The sequence below is a fragment of the Homarus americanus genome, unplaced genomic scaffold (assembly GCF_018991925.1).
Source record: "Homarus americanus isolate GMGI-L3 unplaced genomic scaffold, GMGI_Hamer_2.0 scaffold25827, whole genome shotgun sequence".
NCBI lineage: Eukaryota > Metazoa > Arthropoda > Malacostraca > Decapoda > Nephropidae > Homarus > Homarus americanus.
This window is the reverse complement of record NW_024738300.1, coordinates 2,648,474-2,666,743: the sequence shown is the minus strand read 5'-3', so window position 1 is coordinate 2,666,743 and position 18,270 is coordinate 2,648,474. Positions and strand designations below refer to the sequence as shown.

At 35.6% G+C, this 18,270-nt stretch overlaps 1 protein-coding gene and 1 long non-coding RNA gene across 2 annotated transcripts in view; both read right to left on the bottom strand.

The window, feature by feature from the left end:
• Positions 1–11,110: 11,110 nt before the first annotated feature.
• On the bottom strand, positions 11,111–13,640 carry LOC121874004. The gene is made up of 2 exons (XR_006090328.1): positions 13,581–13,640; positions 11,111–12,217 (listed from the first exon to the last, which is right to left on the bottom strand). It is a non-coding gene; the product is annotated as an uncharacterized LOC121874004 (long non-coding RNA).
• Positions 13,641–15,379: 1,739 nt separating this feature from the next.
• The window catches only part of LOC121873789 (probable glutamate receptor), a 22,885-nt gene continuing 19,994 nt past the window's right edge, over positions 15,380–18,270 (bottom strand). Inside the window, exons 12-14 of the mRNA XM_042377492.1 lie at positions 17,728–17,827; positions 16,334–16,463; positions 15,380–15,689 (exon numbers count right to left, since the gene is read on the bottom strand). Coding sequence (XP_042233426.1) covers positions 15,600–15,689; positions 16,334–16,463; positions 17,728–17,827 — 320 coding nt within the window. The 3' untranslated portion in view covers positions 15,380–15,599. The remainder of the gene's footprint in view (positions 15,690–16,333; positions 16,464–17,727; positions 17,828–18,270) is intronic.

Sequence of the window (18,270 nt, the reverse complement as noted above, 5' to 3'; positions counted from 1 at the left end):
ATTTCAGGTTAATTAACAATCAGTTGTTTCATTGATTCAAGGGGCAGATAAGTGGGGGTATATTCAATTAAATTCTTTGAATATTGAGGGAAAAGCATTCTGATGGCGCGAGTGGGGAAAATGTGTAATTTGATATAATACATTGTGGTTCTAGGGAACCCTTGAAACCTAGGACTGTAATTTACTTCAATGGTGCGTTGAAATTCGTGTCTAATAGAAAATATGTAATATTTTTTGCACCTGTTCGTGAAATCTTGAGCCATGAGGACTCTCGTAACGATCCTCTGCTATCAAGACGTGGTCGCCATTCCTGACGAATATCAATGCTACTGGGGAACTCTGTACTCCTCCCTATACTTAATGCGTCCTTCAGATTCCAGTCAGCTATTTTCTCGGAACACGCCAAGATTCCACAGCCTGGTAAAATGAGGCCGAGATATTCTATAGAACCGGCACGGTAACCGAAATTAAACATGAAGATAAAATGGCAGAAAAAAAAAATATTTATTATTGACTGTGTTAAGGTGCAGATTACAATAAAATCACGAATACCTTATTAACACCTCAGTTCCTTTAGAAAATGCGGAATGGGTAAAAAAAAAAAACCACGCAGTAATATTGCACGTAGCGTTGTTGGCCTCCCCATATCATAGTGACAGAGGGGTCGTCAAGCACGTCGGAAGACTGATAGGGTTGAGGATGTATCTCACAGCTAAATTGGACATAGGGTTGCCGGCGTAACAAATTAACACCAACATGGTTTATCATCCACGCTAACCTGTCCTCCACCACGGGTCAAGAGACACAGTGCTTCCTGGCAAAGATATAAAAGTCACAACTAAACTTTTTGACGGAAAGAAATAATTATACTTCAATAGGTCGATAATTCGTCAAATATATATATACATATATATATATATATATATATATATATATATATATATATATATATATATATATATATATATATATATATATATATATATATATATATATATATATATATATCTAGAAATATTGTTTTCCACTTTTCCTGTAGGACGCCACCCTCCAGGAGGCTCCATATTGACTCTCACTGTTCAGCCCCCAAAACTTCTTCTTTCATCAATAGTTCATTAACGGTGTATGTAAGTTCACTACAACAGTACAGCAAAGTATATTTTTTTTAGCATTAAACTGTTATTATTTTATTGTCTAATCATCACTACATATAACACCACCCATCATCACTACATATATCATCCATCATCACACCATATAACACCATCCATACCACTACATATAACATCATCCATCATCACTACTTCTAACACCATCCATCATCACTACATATAGCACCATCCATCATCACTACAGATCGGTAAAAAAAGTGGTTTCAGAGATTCTGGTGGAGACACACAGTAGGACGCCACCCTCCCGGGGCTCCACATTGTCTCAGTGAGTGAAGACAATCAACTCACTGAGTGCATAAGACCAACCACATTTTTGTTTTGCCTTAGCAACAAGTATGTACAGATTTTGCCAGTTCCCCACTCAACATCAACATAAGAACTGTCCATGAAGAAGCAAGGAAACACACTATCCATGCCAAGTTTAGTCCGGGCGTCTCATTCGCTAGAGCCAAGGTGAGTTTGCCACCCTCGAGGAGAAACTCCACATTGTCTCTGTTCAGTCCCCAAAAACTTCTTCTTCCATCAATAGTTCATTAACGGGTATATAGTTCCACTACAACACACAGTACAACAAAGTATATCTTTAGCATTAAACAATATTATTTTATTATCAAATCATCACACATATAACACCACCCATCATTACTACATATAACAGCATCCATCATCTACATATAACATCACCCATCATCCCATCATAACACTATCCATCATCACTACATATAACAACATCCATCATCACTACATATAACATCATCATCACCACTATACCGTCATAACACCATCCATCATCATCACATATAACATCATCCATCATCACAACATATAACACCATCCATCATCACTACATATAACACCATCCATCACTACAATAACACCCATCATCACCATATAACAACATCCATCATCACCATACTCTTACCATCCATCATCACCCAATAACATCATCATCCATCATCACTACACTCTCAACACCATCATCACCTACATATAACACCATCCATCATCACACAGATAAAAAAGAAGTAGTTCAAGATTCTCGTGCGGACACAAACACACACACACACACACAAACACACAAACACACATACAATGCAATGTTTATTGTATCCCAGGGTAATACTCCTCAATATTTCTGTAATTCAATTGACAGTAGGAACATTATAGAATCTAGTCTCATTAAACATACCGAATCCGTTAACTTGAATTTGAGTAATGGCATGTACAAATTGAACATTTTAGCCCAATTAGAAGATTTGTAGCCAGGTAGAGAAGGTTGGGTCAGTTTTTCCTCTGACCTGACTACCGACCACTGTGAATTGCTTTTGTGAAGATTAGTAGGAGTCATTACTATACTCCTTGACCTCTGTGGACCTGATCTCCTGCCCTCCTCTCAACATATATATAACTTGTTCTGCACTTCTACTTTGGTTGTACTCACCCCTGAAGATGTGAATTATCTAAAAGCGCTTGGAAACTTCGTGTTTTCTTTTTTTCATGTGGTTATCAGCATATATACCTGGATCACGCGCACCTACAGTATTTATTTGCATATATATATGTATATATATATATATATATATATATATATATATATATATATATATATATATATATATATATATATATATATATATTAAGATGATCCCAAAAATATAAGTAGTAATATATTGCCTCCACAAGCCTTAAAATTGTCCATTGGTTCCATAGATAAGGTCTGTAAATTTTTATCCATATTCATTAACATTTAGAGGTCAATCATTTTTGCATATTATACTTGTGAGCCTTGAGACTGAATTTTCTTGTCACATGATACAGTCTTAATATACACAACACATTATATTAGGTATATTTCAATGTATATAACCTAGTTGCCTGTTGGAAAGAACAGAGTCAAGTATTGAGTCATAGGGACCCAACAATGACAAGGTTGAGCAAGGAAACACAGACAAGGGGTTACCATTAATCAGATAGGCTTCCACTTATTTCATTTATATCTCATCAGTTCTAATTATTTCATTATCAATCTAAGAAGGAGTTGCTTGAATATTTGCCAGTAGCCCTGCAGAGACTCAACCACGAATGATTATAGGAGTTCTAGAACTAGCTCTTTTGTTTTCTTGGTGGACTGCAAGTAGTAGGTTTCCTTTCGAGTTCCTGGTCCTACACACCATGCAAGATGGATGGCAAAGGAATCTGTACTCTCAAAATCTATCTGTTTAAACATCAATTCACATTATCAACACGGGAAGAAAACAATATCCACACAACTGGCTGTTTGTGAGCATAATATGTGAGATTCTGGCGCAAGCACCAATGGCTGTTCAGCTCCATTCAGCAGTTGCAGCTAATGAAGGTTTTAAGGAATATCCTCATGAAAGTTGCACACACCAGCACAAGCAACAATTAACAGCATCTGCCAGGTATCTATCAGAACATCTTATCGGTCTAGCTTATTTGATGACAGGATCGATACTGGAAACCAAGAAGAATATGGTACAAAACTGTGCCCAAAAACAGGACTTTTCAAGGCGTATTGTCTATCTGATGAAACTCCTATCAGTAACGTAGCTCATTTGTTACTGAGCGGCGTACATTAGGTATTTTTGATGTTCTTACACACTAGATGGCAAAGAAAGAGCACAACTGTTCTTGAGTAGGATCCCCGAAAACATGGAAAGACGATGAAGTGTTTATCACAATGAGATCGTGCGATAAATATGAAGTGTTAATGACAGCGCAGAAGAGGGCAATTGCTCTCATAGAGCGTTATAATGGTCTATAACGCAAAATGAGGACCCAAAAGCAGTACCTTTTACGGGTTGTTGCAGCTCATCGCAGAAGTTACCAACGGCAAAACAAAAGCTGCTATGATGAAGGATACAAATAAAGAATGTGTATTGGTGTTCTAAGTTATTCGGTTTGTGATTTGTCAAAGGCTTGTGAAATTGAGAGACTGGTATTGGTTTTAAATGTGTTTTATCTAGCCCCGAAAAAATCCTTATTACGTACTAAATGGGTATGCTTTAAATGATCCAATTTTTTCTGGGATGCATTTTGTACCCTAATGGACAAAATAAACCTTGTGGAGAAAACGTATACAAATATATGTGATATATTTTGGACCCTAATATATATATATATATATATATATATATATATATATATATATATATATATATATATATATATATATATATATATATATATATATATATATATATATATATTATTTACGACCGTGTCGTATTTTCTATTTTTGTTGTTATATAGCATGCTTCCATGTTGTTCTATATTATTCATCATAATGATATTGTTAAATTACTAATAATATATTTATTTCCAAGCCCATCTTATTTCTTCATTTAGTATTGGCAACAAGCATTCATTGTTTCCCTAACGACCATCTGCATCGTTAAACGACCCATGTTTCACCGGATGGCTGGTCGCATTCGCGGAGCTGGGCCCTATATATAGTGTTCACCAGTAGACGAGAGTGATCCAGTCCCTCTTGTCATTCAGTTCGTTCTTTTGGTGACACCCGCCACCTGTTCCTTACTTTATTTTATTACTGTGTTGTTCCTGTCTCGCCGCAATGGGTATATCTATGTGATGCCTATTTATGTCTCTTGTGTGTCCATCAGTGTTTTGCTTAGTTGCATTTAAGTAATTCAGTGTTGTTCCACTGTAATTAATTTCAGTGTTAACATAATCAATGTTTTATTTTATTCTTTTGATGTTTCGATGTTTTTGTATCATTTGTGTCTTAAAAGTTTCGATAGTGAATCAATTTGTTGTGACAGCCTACGAGGCTCTTTAGTAATGTTAATATTTAATTAATTAAATTCTTAAAGGTTTTACTTTATTTTATTTTTATTCCCGTTAATTTACTTCACTTTTTGTTTGAGTTACGCCTAAGAACCTGGATATTAAAGTAAATTAGAGACGGCGTAACAATAATATATATATATATATATATATATATATATATATATATATATATATATATATATATATATGCTTAAATGCATAAAGGTTGCTCTACCTATTTGTGAACTTACCAACTTACCTTGTTGTAAAACTTTGAAGGTAACAAAAAACATATCGGAGGAGCTAACAGTATCATCGTTATTTCTTAACCCGGTAATTGACCATAGGAAGAATACCACAGCAGGTACCACCAGCATCGCCGTCAGGATGCCCACCCACCAGCGGTGCCAGGGGCAGTAGGGAAGCCCCAAGGATTCATCTCGGCAGACCTCGACCTCCCATGATCCTCCGCTGTCTCTGTTAATTGAAGTCCACCATCTCAGTGGCGCTCACTAAAGGGCCAAGACAATGTCCGCCTCTACGTAAATAATATTTTTTAGACAATTATTTTTAGAAATGCAAACAATATATTACGCTGTATATGATCAATTGTATTTGTTATATCTCATATAAAACTTAAGATTATCCTTCAACTTTCCATCTTTATATAAAGATAAAATATTGATAACAAAGTAGAACATAAATGTGATCGTATGTAGGAACATTTGTCATTAATATGAAAACAAAATTATTACTGTACAGTACATGCAATACATTGGTTTTTACCAATTTTCAATAATTTACTTAAACACAATTACAAGAATATTGTCACGATTGAATTTTTTTTAAAATCTCAATATACATAAAATATGTAAACTAAACACCCTTCCTCTAACACTTCACCCCTCGTCCCACCATACCAACCATGCCCGTCCAAGATCCATTTGCAGCAGCGGCGCCGTCAGGGGACGTATATATCTATATCTGGCAAAATGACCTCCAACATTATTTTCTATGCACTCATAATATCATCTCAGATTTATTCTTTGTAAACTGTAAATATGACGTTCACTGAGTTGGGGGCAATGACTTTTAATAAGCTTTTGCTAAAACTGCTCATTGGATGTAAAATGTACTTCTTCATTAACTTCATTTCCTAAGCTCAGCCTATTATAGCAAAGTTATAGGTTATTTAGTTTGTTGATGGATTCAAGATTTGAGGTTGGATGCACCCTGTTCTTATTAATACATGAAAATCTTCCCTCCTCCTCTCTCTCTCTCTCTCTCTCTCTCTCTCTCTCTCTCTCTCTCTCTCTCTCTCTCTCTCTCTCTCTCTCTCTCTCTCTCTCTCTCTCTTTTTTTTATATATATATATATATATATATATATATATATATATATATATATATATATATATATATATATATATAGGTGCTATAGTATGTGCAGGATATTTACACTGTGAGTCTGTTAACCTAACCTAATCTACTTTAGGTTAGGTTAGTTGATCTTACAGTGTAAATAACTCCAGTTCGTTAGACGTAGAGTGAGGGCGCTATGATCCAGGTGTATAAATGAGTCAGGGCTAAAACAGGTGATGTAACAAAGGTACTCAAACTGTCCAACCAATGCTTTTAAATTAGAAAAAAAAATGATTAAGGTGCGAGATAGTTAACATTGGTATAGAAAGTATGGCTTTGTTGTATCAAACTGAATATGAAGCCTAGCTGTGAAACCTGTATCTCTGCTCTTCCAGCACAAAGCCTCCTTCAATTCACTGACTTGTTGTGCTTAAAACACAGGGGACTGAGTTTTCCTTCACTAGAGTTATTAAGATTTGTCGAAGTTGAAAATTCAGGACCAATGTACTTCTGTGACTTCCTAACCCACATGAGAAAATAGTTTCCTACAATAAGCAGAAAATAGTTCAGTGTGACACAGACCCATTAAGCAATCATCCTTTTTATTGATCAAAGCAGCTCTGTGAAATCTACAATGCACGTTTAATCTACAGACAGAAGAAAATGTAAATGTATCCAAACCAATAATAAGTTGGTTTTGTTCAGTAGCTTATAAGTAATGTATGTACAGTAGAGTGCTTGTGTCATGAGACAGAGTGGATGATCCTATTATTTTATAAATTGTGTATAATTTAATCTTTAATTGTACTACAAAACTGACTCCATTTTATTTGCCAATAATAAAAGTTGAAGAATTAAAGATAAGTTGTTTGTACAGGCGCTCATGCCTATCCTCTACCAGTATGGCGGCCACCAGCCCGCGATGGCTTCACTCCCACTGGGCTGCGAGGGTGATTACGCCTCCACCTATATTAAACCTCCTTGGTACAGACTAAGGAGTAATTATTGACAAGGTTAATATATACAGTAAGAGAATGAAATCAAGTCCCTAGGGACGGCAGGTGTCCACCAACCCTTTCACCTGGTTACAAATCTTGTTACAAAAATTGTCCAATTTGTACATGCCATTAATCAAATTCATGTTGACAAATTCGATTTGTGATTAGACTAGATTCTATAATGTTACAACTGACGAATGAATTACAAGGTAATATTGAGGAGGCATTATCCCAATCAATGCAATGCTTATTATCTCTCATATGAATGAACAAAGCATTGGATTCCTGGCCTGTCCTAACACTATATGTATTAATGTTGTAAGTCTAGTTACAAGATCATTTCCGTCTGTCCTAAGTAGAACTATTACATTCCTTGCAAGGAACCTTGTAAATGCAGCCACCTACGTTGTGGGGGGAGTTCTTAATTAACATTTGTTTTACAGTGAAAAAATTACTCTGTTTTAATTACGTTCCAGATTTTCAGTTGTCGAAGAATTTGAGAGAAATTTTTGCAAGATATAATATGTTCTACTAAGGCAAGACGGAAAAAGATCTTTTGTCACTACGTCCATGTTCAAGAACAAGGCTCTCTATCACCACTTACGTGAAGTTCATACTGCTGGCTAGTATCTCCAGCAAGTTGACCATTGGTCCTGTGAACAATGGAACAGGTCGCTTCCATCTGGCTTTTCACCAAAGCGATATGAGGCTCAAACTCCTCTGCCACAAAATTGGGACCAGTGTGTAATCTACAAAAAGCATATGGTTATGGAACGTGATGAGAAGACACACTATGTGCTCATTCACGATATTGGATTATGTAATTTATTACAGTAAGTGATGCTGTTTTCAGGCATATCACTTTATCGACTGCTGGCATAAAAAAACAAGCCACAATAAGGTCTTAGGAAAGGAGATTTACATGCAGTTCTTCCACGGACCAATGAAATAACTCACCGGGAGAACTTGTCAGGGAAGAGTGGGAGGTGGGAGGTGAGAGGCCTCGGTGGGGCGTCCAGAGAGCAACTCTCAACGGTTGGCCATCGCGGGGGCTGTAGGGCAGTGGGGTACACTACAACTGGGGATGTAAAATAGAGTTTAAGATCAATATCAACAACAAATAATCCAGTAGGTCTATTTTACGTTACGAACTTATAAGAAAATAATACAGGAATGTCAGCCATACTCAGAAGCCCACTTCCTATGATAATTATGGTGTTCTTGTTATCACCACAGATAAAAAAAATGATGTGAGTATAGATTTAACATGCTATTTAGCATACAACAATGCATATTTTCTGAGCTGAAACTAATCAAAGTTAACCTAATCAAACCCAGTCAGTCTCTTAATGTTTAACCTAACCTAATCATATGCAGTGGATATTTTCTAGGTATATTATATTATACATTTCTAAACTCAAAGAGTAAGTAAGCACCGGACGTGTGAATGGAAAGGTTGTTATAAATGGCTCATGTCGTATGAGAAAAACACTTTCTAGTTACCTTGATGATTCTGAGGCTTTTCGACGATAATAAGCATCGAATTCGTCACGGAGAGTGTTGCGTGTAGAAAATTCAGACCTTTAAGAGGCAGGCGGGTGACGACGAGAGCCTCGTCGACCACACTGGAGGCGGCCCTTAAGAACCATTCGGCGAAGGCGGCAAGAAAGGCTGGGTCGTAGCTCACCACCACCACCGTCAGCTCCATGACTGCTGCCGCAGCTGTTGATATGATGGACATTCTATATTTAAACATACAAGAATTAGGGTTTTATCCTTTAGAATGTGGTTTAAGTCATTGAAAGTCAGCAGGAAAGTAATGAACTAAAATAAATGCAAAATCAACGCCATTCATATGTGAGGTAGCCTTACCCTACGAGCTTTTACTACCTCTGATATTGCTGCCTGAGTCACGTTGGTGTTGTAGCTCTCGTTGTTACTTCGTGCTGTAATCCCCCATGGTGCCCGCGCCTGGGCTATCTTCTGAAGAATATCACGAGGTTACAGTACAGCAGAACAAATCACTGAATCTTGTAGCAAAGAAATGGTCAATGTCTCACTACTACAAGATGTAAAAGTGGTTTTCTAGCAATATTGTTGATATTGTAAGGTCTGGTCTTGTTGTGGCTACGGTTGGACCAAATCCCATCTTACCTAATTTCAAGGATGTTAGGACCTGCATCTCATCCAGTTAGATATTGTTCAAATTAGTACAGTGATAGTTGGAATTTGGCTGGCAGGATGATCTCAGGTAGGATTTCGTTCGTGCACAGAAGCTAAATTAGTACATACCATGGAGAAAGTAGTGGTCGGGATGGAGCCGTCTGTGAGGGAGGATGAGAGAGCTGTGAGGATGTGACACTGTTTCAGAACATCACCAACAGCTTTTCCTGCCACTGATAACGTTTCCATACTACCTGTTATATAAATAGAATCGAACTCACAGTAAAAAAAGGTTAACTAACAATAATATATTTAAACGTAATGCAAGAGATGATGTGGAAAATTAGTTTCTATCAATTAACTTAACATTTACCTTATAACATACTATATTTATCACATTAACATTTTAACAGTTTGTGTAATCTCTCTCACACACACACACACACACAAACGGTATCTAACAATTGGTCCGGTTCACGGTGTGGCTATAAGGATGACGATACATCCATACACTTACCCTGAGAGTGGCAGCTGTGACACACCCATAGACACAACACTCAGGAGCATCAGCAGTAACAGCATTCTTGCCATTATCGTCACTTTGTCAAACTGGAGGAAAAATAAAAAAAATTATTTTTTTTTGTACCTTCCAATATTACTGCATAAAATTTCATGTCTCCGCCACAATCAAACCGTAGATCGATTCGTCGCAGGGAAACTTAGGCGAAGAAGTGTAACTAAAGCAGGAGGCTACATAAACCAGCCTAAAGGGATTTCCTCGTAGAGAAGTTTTCAAGTAGACTTCATCAGGTAGGTTTTATCTCTCTCTTCCGGAAGACAGTATATGTCAATATCTTTCATGAAATCGAAGAGAATAGCTATAACTTCCACAAATCTGGGAATCAGGTAATGAGCTAATACATATTCACAAATTTTAGACTCAATATTTCTCCCTGGTGTTGTAATATTGCAGTTGTGGATCGGCACCTTCAGTAGCATTTATTTTTTTCTCCAATTTCGAGATATTATCGTGTCCTTGAAGCTATCAGTAGTGGTTGGTAACACACTTAAGCACTTGTACCCACTTACGTTTGTTCACATACACATTATAAAGTATAATTTTGTGTTTATGCAGGCATTTGTACATGTGGGTGCACGTTCTTGCGAAAGAGTGCACACATTAATGTATGTACTGTACAGTATGTTCTTTTATGAAATAATTCTACTGCTGTAAACTTATTACACTAGACAAGTGGTTTCACGGCTTACTGTATACAGGTATTTATATTCATATACAGGTATAAGCATGCTTACATATATATATATATATATATATATATATATATATATATATATATATATATATATATATATATATATATATATATATATATATATATATATATATATATATATTAACACCAGGGTTTGGACAAAGATGGACATCTTAACACTCATTCTTCTTTATTTGCTAAATTTTTGGGACCGCAGTAACTATCATCGGAACAATTGTATAGAAAGGAATCAGCAGTATGAAGAAACAAGACTACAAGCCACACTAATATGTACTTAATATTAAACAGGAACTTGTTAAAACAAACAACAATTTCCATGACATTATGTTAATCATTTATTGTGACGGAAGAGAAGTTTAACTTCCAAGTTATTGCAGCTATTATAAAATGTGTATCAATCTTTTATATACATACACAATCAATCTTAATTAAATGTAAGAGTGCAGCGGGCTTACCACTCTAGAAACACAGGAGTACAAATAACTGCTCATTTCTGGATATTGTTTTCATCGAGAGGGATTCTATTATCCACAGTTCTGTGTCTTGGCTACGACTGGCGTGGATAGTAAATGAGGAGTCTAGTATGACATGGTGGTGTTCGCGGCTGTGTTTCCTGAACTCTTAATAGGGTGGTTTGGAGGATTGTTCTCTCATTCTATAGGATCGTTCCTCACATTTCTTAAACCCTTCCCGTACAGTTAGACGTTGTACAAGTGTTTGTAAAAGATATTTATAACATTAAAATCAACCATTTCAGAATTTTAATTTAAGTTTAAAGAAAACTTGTAGATGTAATAATGGTAATTTTTTACGTTGATAAGGAGAATGTGAACAATTACACATGTGCAGTATATATCCTCATATTTTGGTGTCTGGGAACGGTTGCTGGACAAAATCGTATTTAACGTAATATAATGATACCTGAAAACTGAGATATTCTTGTCTCTTTGTTAGATGTTCAACAATAATAATTAAGATTAATTAATTCACTGTTTTTCTCTCCCTGTTTATCTTTACTGAAAGTTCAGACGTGTTCTCTTCAATATACTTTGTTGGAATGTTTTTTTTTTATTCGTCTTTTTACTCTCGCGAAAGAAAGTTTTGAAGAGGTCATGTCTCTTTCACTTTAAAATCGTATTGTGTCTGTAGAAGTGACGGAGTGACTGGGATGGGAAAAACTCATTAATTGCGATAAATATTGATTGTGTTCGTAATATACGGGACTTCTGCGTCTTCGATGTTTTGTCTCGACATTTCCCTCAAGCTGCCAACGTCTTATCCACCTGCAGACAGTGGTGACGCTCGTGCCTGTCTCTTCTGCTATGGCACGTACAGGGAAGCCTTTCACCCACATCCACACCAGCTTGACACGTTCATCCAAAGTTGTTGGCCGGAGCCTTTGTTGCCGCTCCATATTCCTGCGTACGAAAATATGTGAGTGTTCAGTAGAGTTATAAATTTAAAGCTAATACTGTGTTGGCCTTCAGAGTAGTCAAGACAGAGTGAATAAATTCTTTAAAATAATTGTCACAGAGCATATTTAAGACTCTGATATTCTTTATTTTTTATAATTTGTTGAAAAAACTGAAGTAGATAATTCCTACCAGAAAACTGAAGGAGTATCTTCAACTGGTTATAAATGTTCCTGCGTGTACATGTGGTTCAGGGTATATAAGATTTTTCATTAGATCTTATAAGATATATTGTATGTTATATAAATCAGACAGCAAAAGATAGATTAACAGTCTTATGTATACCGTATATGTTACAGTAATCCATACCAGCTCCTATACAAGACTTAATTTATCATAGTATTAATGAACTAAATTCCTCTCATGGCATTATTGTGTTACTTCAGAGGAGAGAGTTTTCCTTGCCGCCAAATATTCTGACTGATGAAGATTCTCGAACACTGTACAGCACTATAAGCTAATGGCAACTTGCATAAACATTTATAAAAACAAATAAATATATAGTGTCTGTTTACATTGGATTTATTTCTGATATAGAAAAAGGATAAAAGGGATTTTATTGCCAAAACAAATAGTGGTATAATAAATTTCCGACTTGTTTATCGTCATCTATACACTGAAAAATTTTTACGTGCTCTCCTAGCTTGTTATTATAGACTTAATTTCACTTTGATAGACTGCTCTGTCCCGTTAAGCTAAGTTTTATTTAACCAAATTAAATTTAGTTGTCCTGACAGCGGTATAAATAAATTTATCACGAGTAAATTTGTCATATTTCCAGACACCATACGACAAGTTTGATGTGTGTCATATTGATACGTACCTTGACTGTGTGTACAAGATGACCTCACGTAACAAAATACATCGATCGTGAGGACTCTATGTGCAGTACACTCTTGTTCTTCTCGGTCACTGTAGCTGTATGTACTCTTATTTAGATCTTACCTGTCTTGCTGTTTCTGAATTATTGAATTCCATTGCTTATTTTCATAAATTATTTTTCATAGTGAAAAAAAAAATACAATTGGAACTGATACAGCCTACTGTAATAACCGTAAATAAGTACAGCATGTCAATGTGAAGTATCGTTATTGTTTATTAAAATCAAAACTTTAGATAAAACTAAAGCCGAAATGTTTCTTTGCCACCAAATGACAATTTTGCTTATAATCCAAACATTGGAAATAATGTTTTTTCTTCTGTTACATATACAGTAAATGCTTTTATATCTCCTGCACAGTGATATTCCTTTTAAAAACACGTTAACACTGCAACAGAACTCAGTGAAAAAATATAATGTTGTACTGACAGTTAAGGCAAGGTACTGGTACGGGAGAGAACCTTGGTGACAGCGCGGAGGACTGCTACGTAATGAACCGGGAGCTGCATTACTCTGGTATTTATTTGAGCGTAGAGTCGTAATACCTATACTGTTGCTGACAGCCAGTCAATACATACACTTACCTACTAACCAAAAGTAGGCAAAAGTTGGGAACAACTGAGTAATCAATAACGAAAATTAGTTGAGTTACTACAATTACACACAATGATTGGCCAAGCAAAATATGGGCACCCTTCCGCAATGACCTTTTAATTTATATATATATATATATATATATATATATATATATATATATATATATATATATATATATAACAAATAAGTATGCCTGTGTGTTTGTCTGTTTGTGTGTCCGCACGAGAATCTCGGAAACTACTTTACCGATCTGTAGTGATGATGGATGGTGTTATATGTAGTGATGATGGATGGTGTTATATGTAGGGATGATGGATGGTGTTATATGCAGTGATGATGGATGGTGTTATATGTAGTGATGATGGATGGTGTTATATGTAGTGATGATAGATGGAGTTATATAGAGTGATGATGGGTGGTGTTATATGCAGTGATGATGGATGGTGTTATATGTAGTGATGATGGATGGTGTTATATGTAGTGATGATGGGTGGTGTTATATGCAGTGATGATGGGTGGTGTTATATGTAGTGGTGATGGATGGTGTTATATGCAGTGATGATGGATGGTGTTATATGTAGTGATGATGGATGGTGTTATATGTAGTGATGATGGATGGTGTTATATGCAGTGATGATGAATGGTGTTATATGTAGTGATGATGGATGGTGTTATATGCAGTGATGATGGGTGGTGTTATATGTAGTGATGATGGATGGTGTTATATGTAGTGATGATTGATGGTGTTATATGTAGTGATGATGGATGGTGTTATATGTAGTGATGATGGATGGTGTTATATGCAGTGATGATGGATGGTGTTATATGTAGTGATGATGGATGGTGTTATATGTAGTGATGATGGGTGGTGTTATATGCAGTGATGATGGATGGTGTTATATGTAGTGATGATGGTTGGTGTTATATGCAGTGATGATGGATGGTGTTATATGTAGTGGTGATGGATGGTGTTATATGCATTGATGATGGATGGTGTTATATGTAGTGATGATGGATGGTGTTATATGTAGTGATGATGGATGGTGTTATATGCAGTGATGATGGATGGTGTTATATGTAGTGATGATGGATGGTGTTATATGTAGTGATGATGGATGATGTTATATGTTGTGATGATGGGTGGTGTTATATGTAGTGAGGATTAGACAATAAAATAATAACATTTTAATGCTAAAGAAATATACTTTGCTGTACCGTTGTAGTGAAAAAACACGGTGGAACTTACATACACCGTTAATGAACTATTGATGGAAGAAGAAGTTTTGGAGACTGAACAGTGAGACAATGTGGAGCCTCCCGGAGGGTGGCGTCCTACCGTGGCCTAGCGTCGATTCTGCTAGTATACATATATATATATATATATATATATATATATATATATATATATATATATATATATATATATATATATATATATATATATATATATATATATATATATATATATATATATATATATATATATATATATATATATATATATATATATATATATATATATATATATATATATATATATATTATTTTAATGATACTTCAAATACAAGAATATTCGGTGCTTATTGTGGAATAGGTTGAAATGAAAATTCTTGACGTTGAAGAATTGTTTCACTTTATTGTAATAATCCTTCGGACGATAAACAAATACAACAAAATAGATAAACACAACAGCCTGAGAAAAAGAATGAATTTAGAGTGACAACATAATATTACAATACGGAATTCTAAGCTTCAGGTCAGCAGTCTGAGGTGTTTAGATTCCCAAGCTGCTGAAGTTGTTGGTCCAGTTAGTGATATTATACGTATGGTGGCATGTTGTCAAGAGGAGACTTAGAGGTTCTCTCGTCGGGCGTTGAGGAGCTCGAGGACCAGGACAATGAGGCTGACAGTGTGACCACCAACCAGCATCACGAACATCCCCTGAAATTTCACGTTGTTCCTCAAAACGGATGAAATATTATATATTAGGTCATATAGGCTTACAATTTTCAATGAGGAACTGAGTTTATAATAAGAAAACTAATAAAAAAAATGATGAGGTAAATTATTGTAATAGCTAATCTAATAATGACACTACTACTACTGCTACTAGTAGTACTAATATTACTAGTACTACTAATACTACTACTACTCCAGCCTCCCCCAATAGCCACACCTTCGCCGCCATTTTATTACATTCATATTAAATATCCAAATACATGTTGAAGATTATTTGTTACAAACATAATAGTTCAGAATCTGAGCCTTTGAGCCTAGAGACTCTCAAATGGCGACAGGGAGTCTGTTATCTCAGTACTACAAAACTGTTGGTGATTAAACAAATATTCCGATTACGGAGTCATACAACAAGGTGCAAATACGTTCTAAAGGCCTTTTAAGGGCAATGTGAATACATCACTTTGCAGGCTCAGTGTATCCGCTGTATAAGAAAGCAATGTGGTCGGCACTGAAATTGAGCACCTTTTTCCAATCTGTAACACTATGTGCCCATTCACAGCTTGGTGGGATGAGGATAGCCCAGGTTAAAAATCAATTCATGACATTATTTGTTCTAAGTGGATTACCCAGAGGTTGTGGAAGGCTAACGAGGTGTTGACAGTAATCTTTGTTGGTGGATGCGCACAGGAAGTAGCATTAGGCATGTATCCCTCCGTCCAGTGGTCGTATAGTCCTGTCTGCGTTACTGCCTTGATGCTGTTAGGGGAAGATGAGTTCATGATAAGTAAAAATCAAATAAAAATTAAAATCATATGTGTATCAGTTACATCATATGACTAACGGTGGAATGCGGTTTTATCTGCAACATTTCTTTTGACAAATAAACGTCTACGGAGGTACAAGTGTCATTGTTATATCTGTTCACCGAGGTGTCCCCTTATCAAAGACCGTGTTTGTTTAAAGCAGGATGGTATGAACTGACGGAGAGGAAAACGTTATGTGTCAGGAGGCTTCCATAGGCCTACTATGTATATGAGAGTGAAGCAATATGTGTAGTGTCTGTTACTCAAGGCAACTGTGCACTCCCAATTCAGCAGAGAGAGATTCGCATGTTTATCCAGAGATTTATCTATCAGTTATTAAGTGTTGCTGCAGGTGATTGGCTTAATTTGTTTTGTCACTATAAAATTTATTCACATTTCTACTCGGTTATGTACAGGCGTTATTTCGTTGGATTAATTAAACCAAAATGAGAATAAACACTGAATATGGCACTTCATTTCCTTGATGTAATATAAATATTATATCAGTAACTAAAATATTCTTGAGTCAATATCTTATTATTTAATAAGCTAATAAAGTCTTCTAAATACACTTTTTTATATTTATATATAATTTTTTACGGGGATTAGCCCACCCGGGCACAGGTCACTGACCCACATCGGGGCCTGGGGGGCGAAAATGTAATAATAATAATAATAATAATAATAATAATAATAATAATAATAATAATAATAATAATAATAATAATATTAATAATAATAATATTAATAATAATAATAATTATAATAATAATAATAAAGAACCATAGAGAAATAAAAAATATGAAAATAGATCAAAAGTGAGAAAAAATATATGTATGTTGTGTTGTCACTAGTAAGAGGAACAATTGAGACCTTGCAATTGAGTGTAAATGAGTCAGATCATCAACCTGGGACTTGGTCACATATAGCAGCAGGGTCTACCATTAGACAACATATTATGCTTCCAATATCTTCCCAGGCGGTAGTACCTCCCTGTTTGGTAGCTGCCTACTACCTATCACCTACCTTATTTTCTGCCAAAGGGAATTACACATGTAAGTATCGATAAAGCTATGCAAATATTCACATGAGAAGGAAAGGCTTCAGATTTCATAACCTATTATTCAGATAAGAAAGTTTTAACTTATAAAAATCATTACAATGTTTATCATACACATCAGGAAGAGAGAAGCTAAGAATTCGCGCCCCTCACCAACCTCTTCCCGATGACAGGAACCAGAGGACTGTCCCTTGGACCAACCATAGATGACATGAAGGGCATAAACTTTTCTCTGGACGTATAGAAGTCACACCGTCCTGTCATGAGAGTATATATTTATCAGTCCAAAAATTGTACTCTTACACGTACAAGTGAGGTAGAAGTACCTGGATAGTTATATCAACTAATTATCTTTGGGTTGATAAAAGATAACTGGGTAGTGCACATAGCTGCCAGAGGTCTTTGCAACAATGGCACTATACTATCTGACAACAGGTTCATGTTGCCATGTTGTTAAACTGGAACGTTTAAATGGACAATTTGCTTCTTAGTGAATGTGTGTGTATTATAAGACATTACTTGACGCACAAGGTTGATTTTGGGCATAGTGGAAGGAATATATATATATATATATATATAATGTAACTGGTCGGAATTATGAAATTTATTCTCACTTGCCTTGGGGTTTATTATTATTAGATGGTAATTGCAGTGGAAACGCCCCTTGGAGAAAAAACCCAAACCAGCACAAAAACACTTA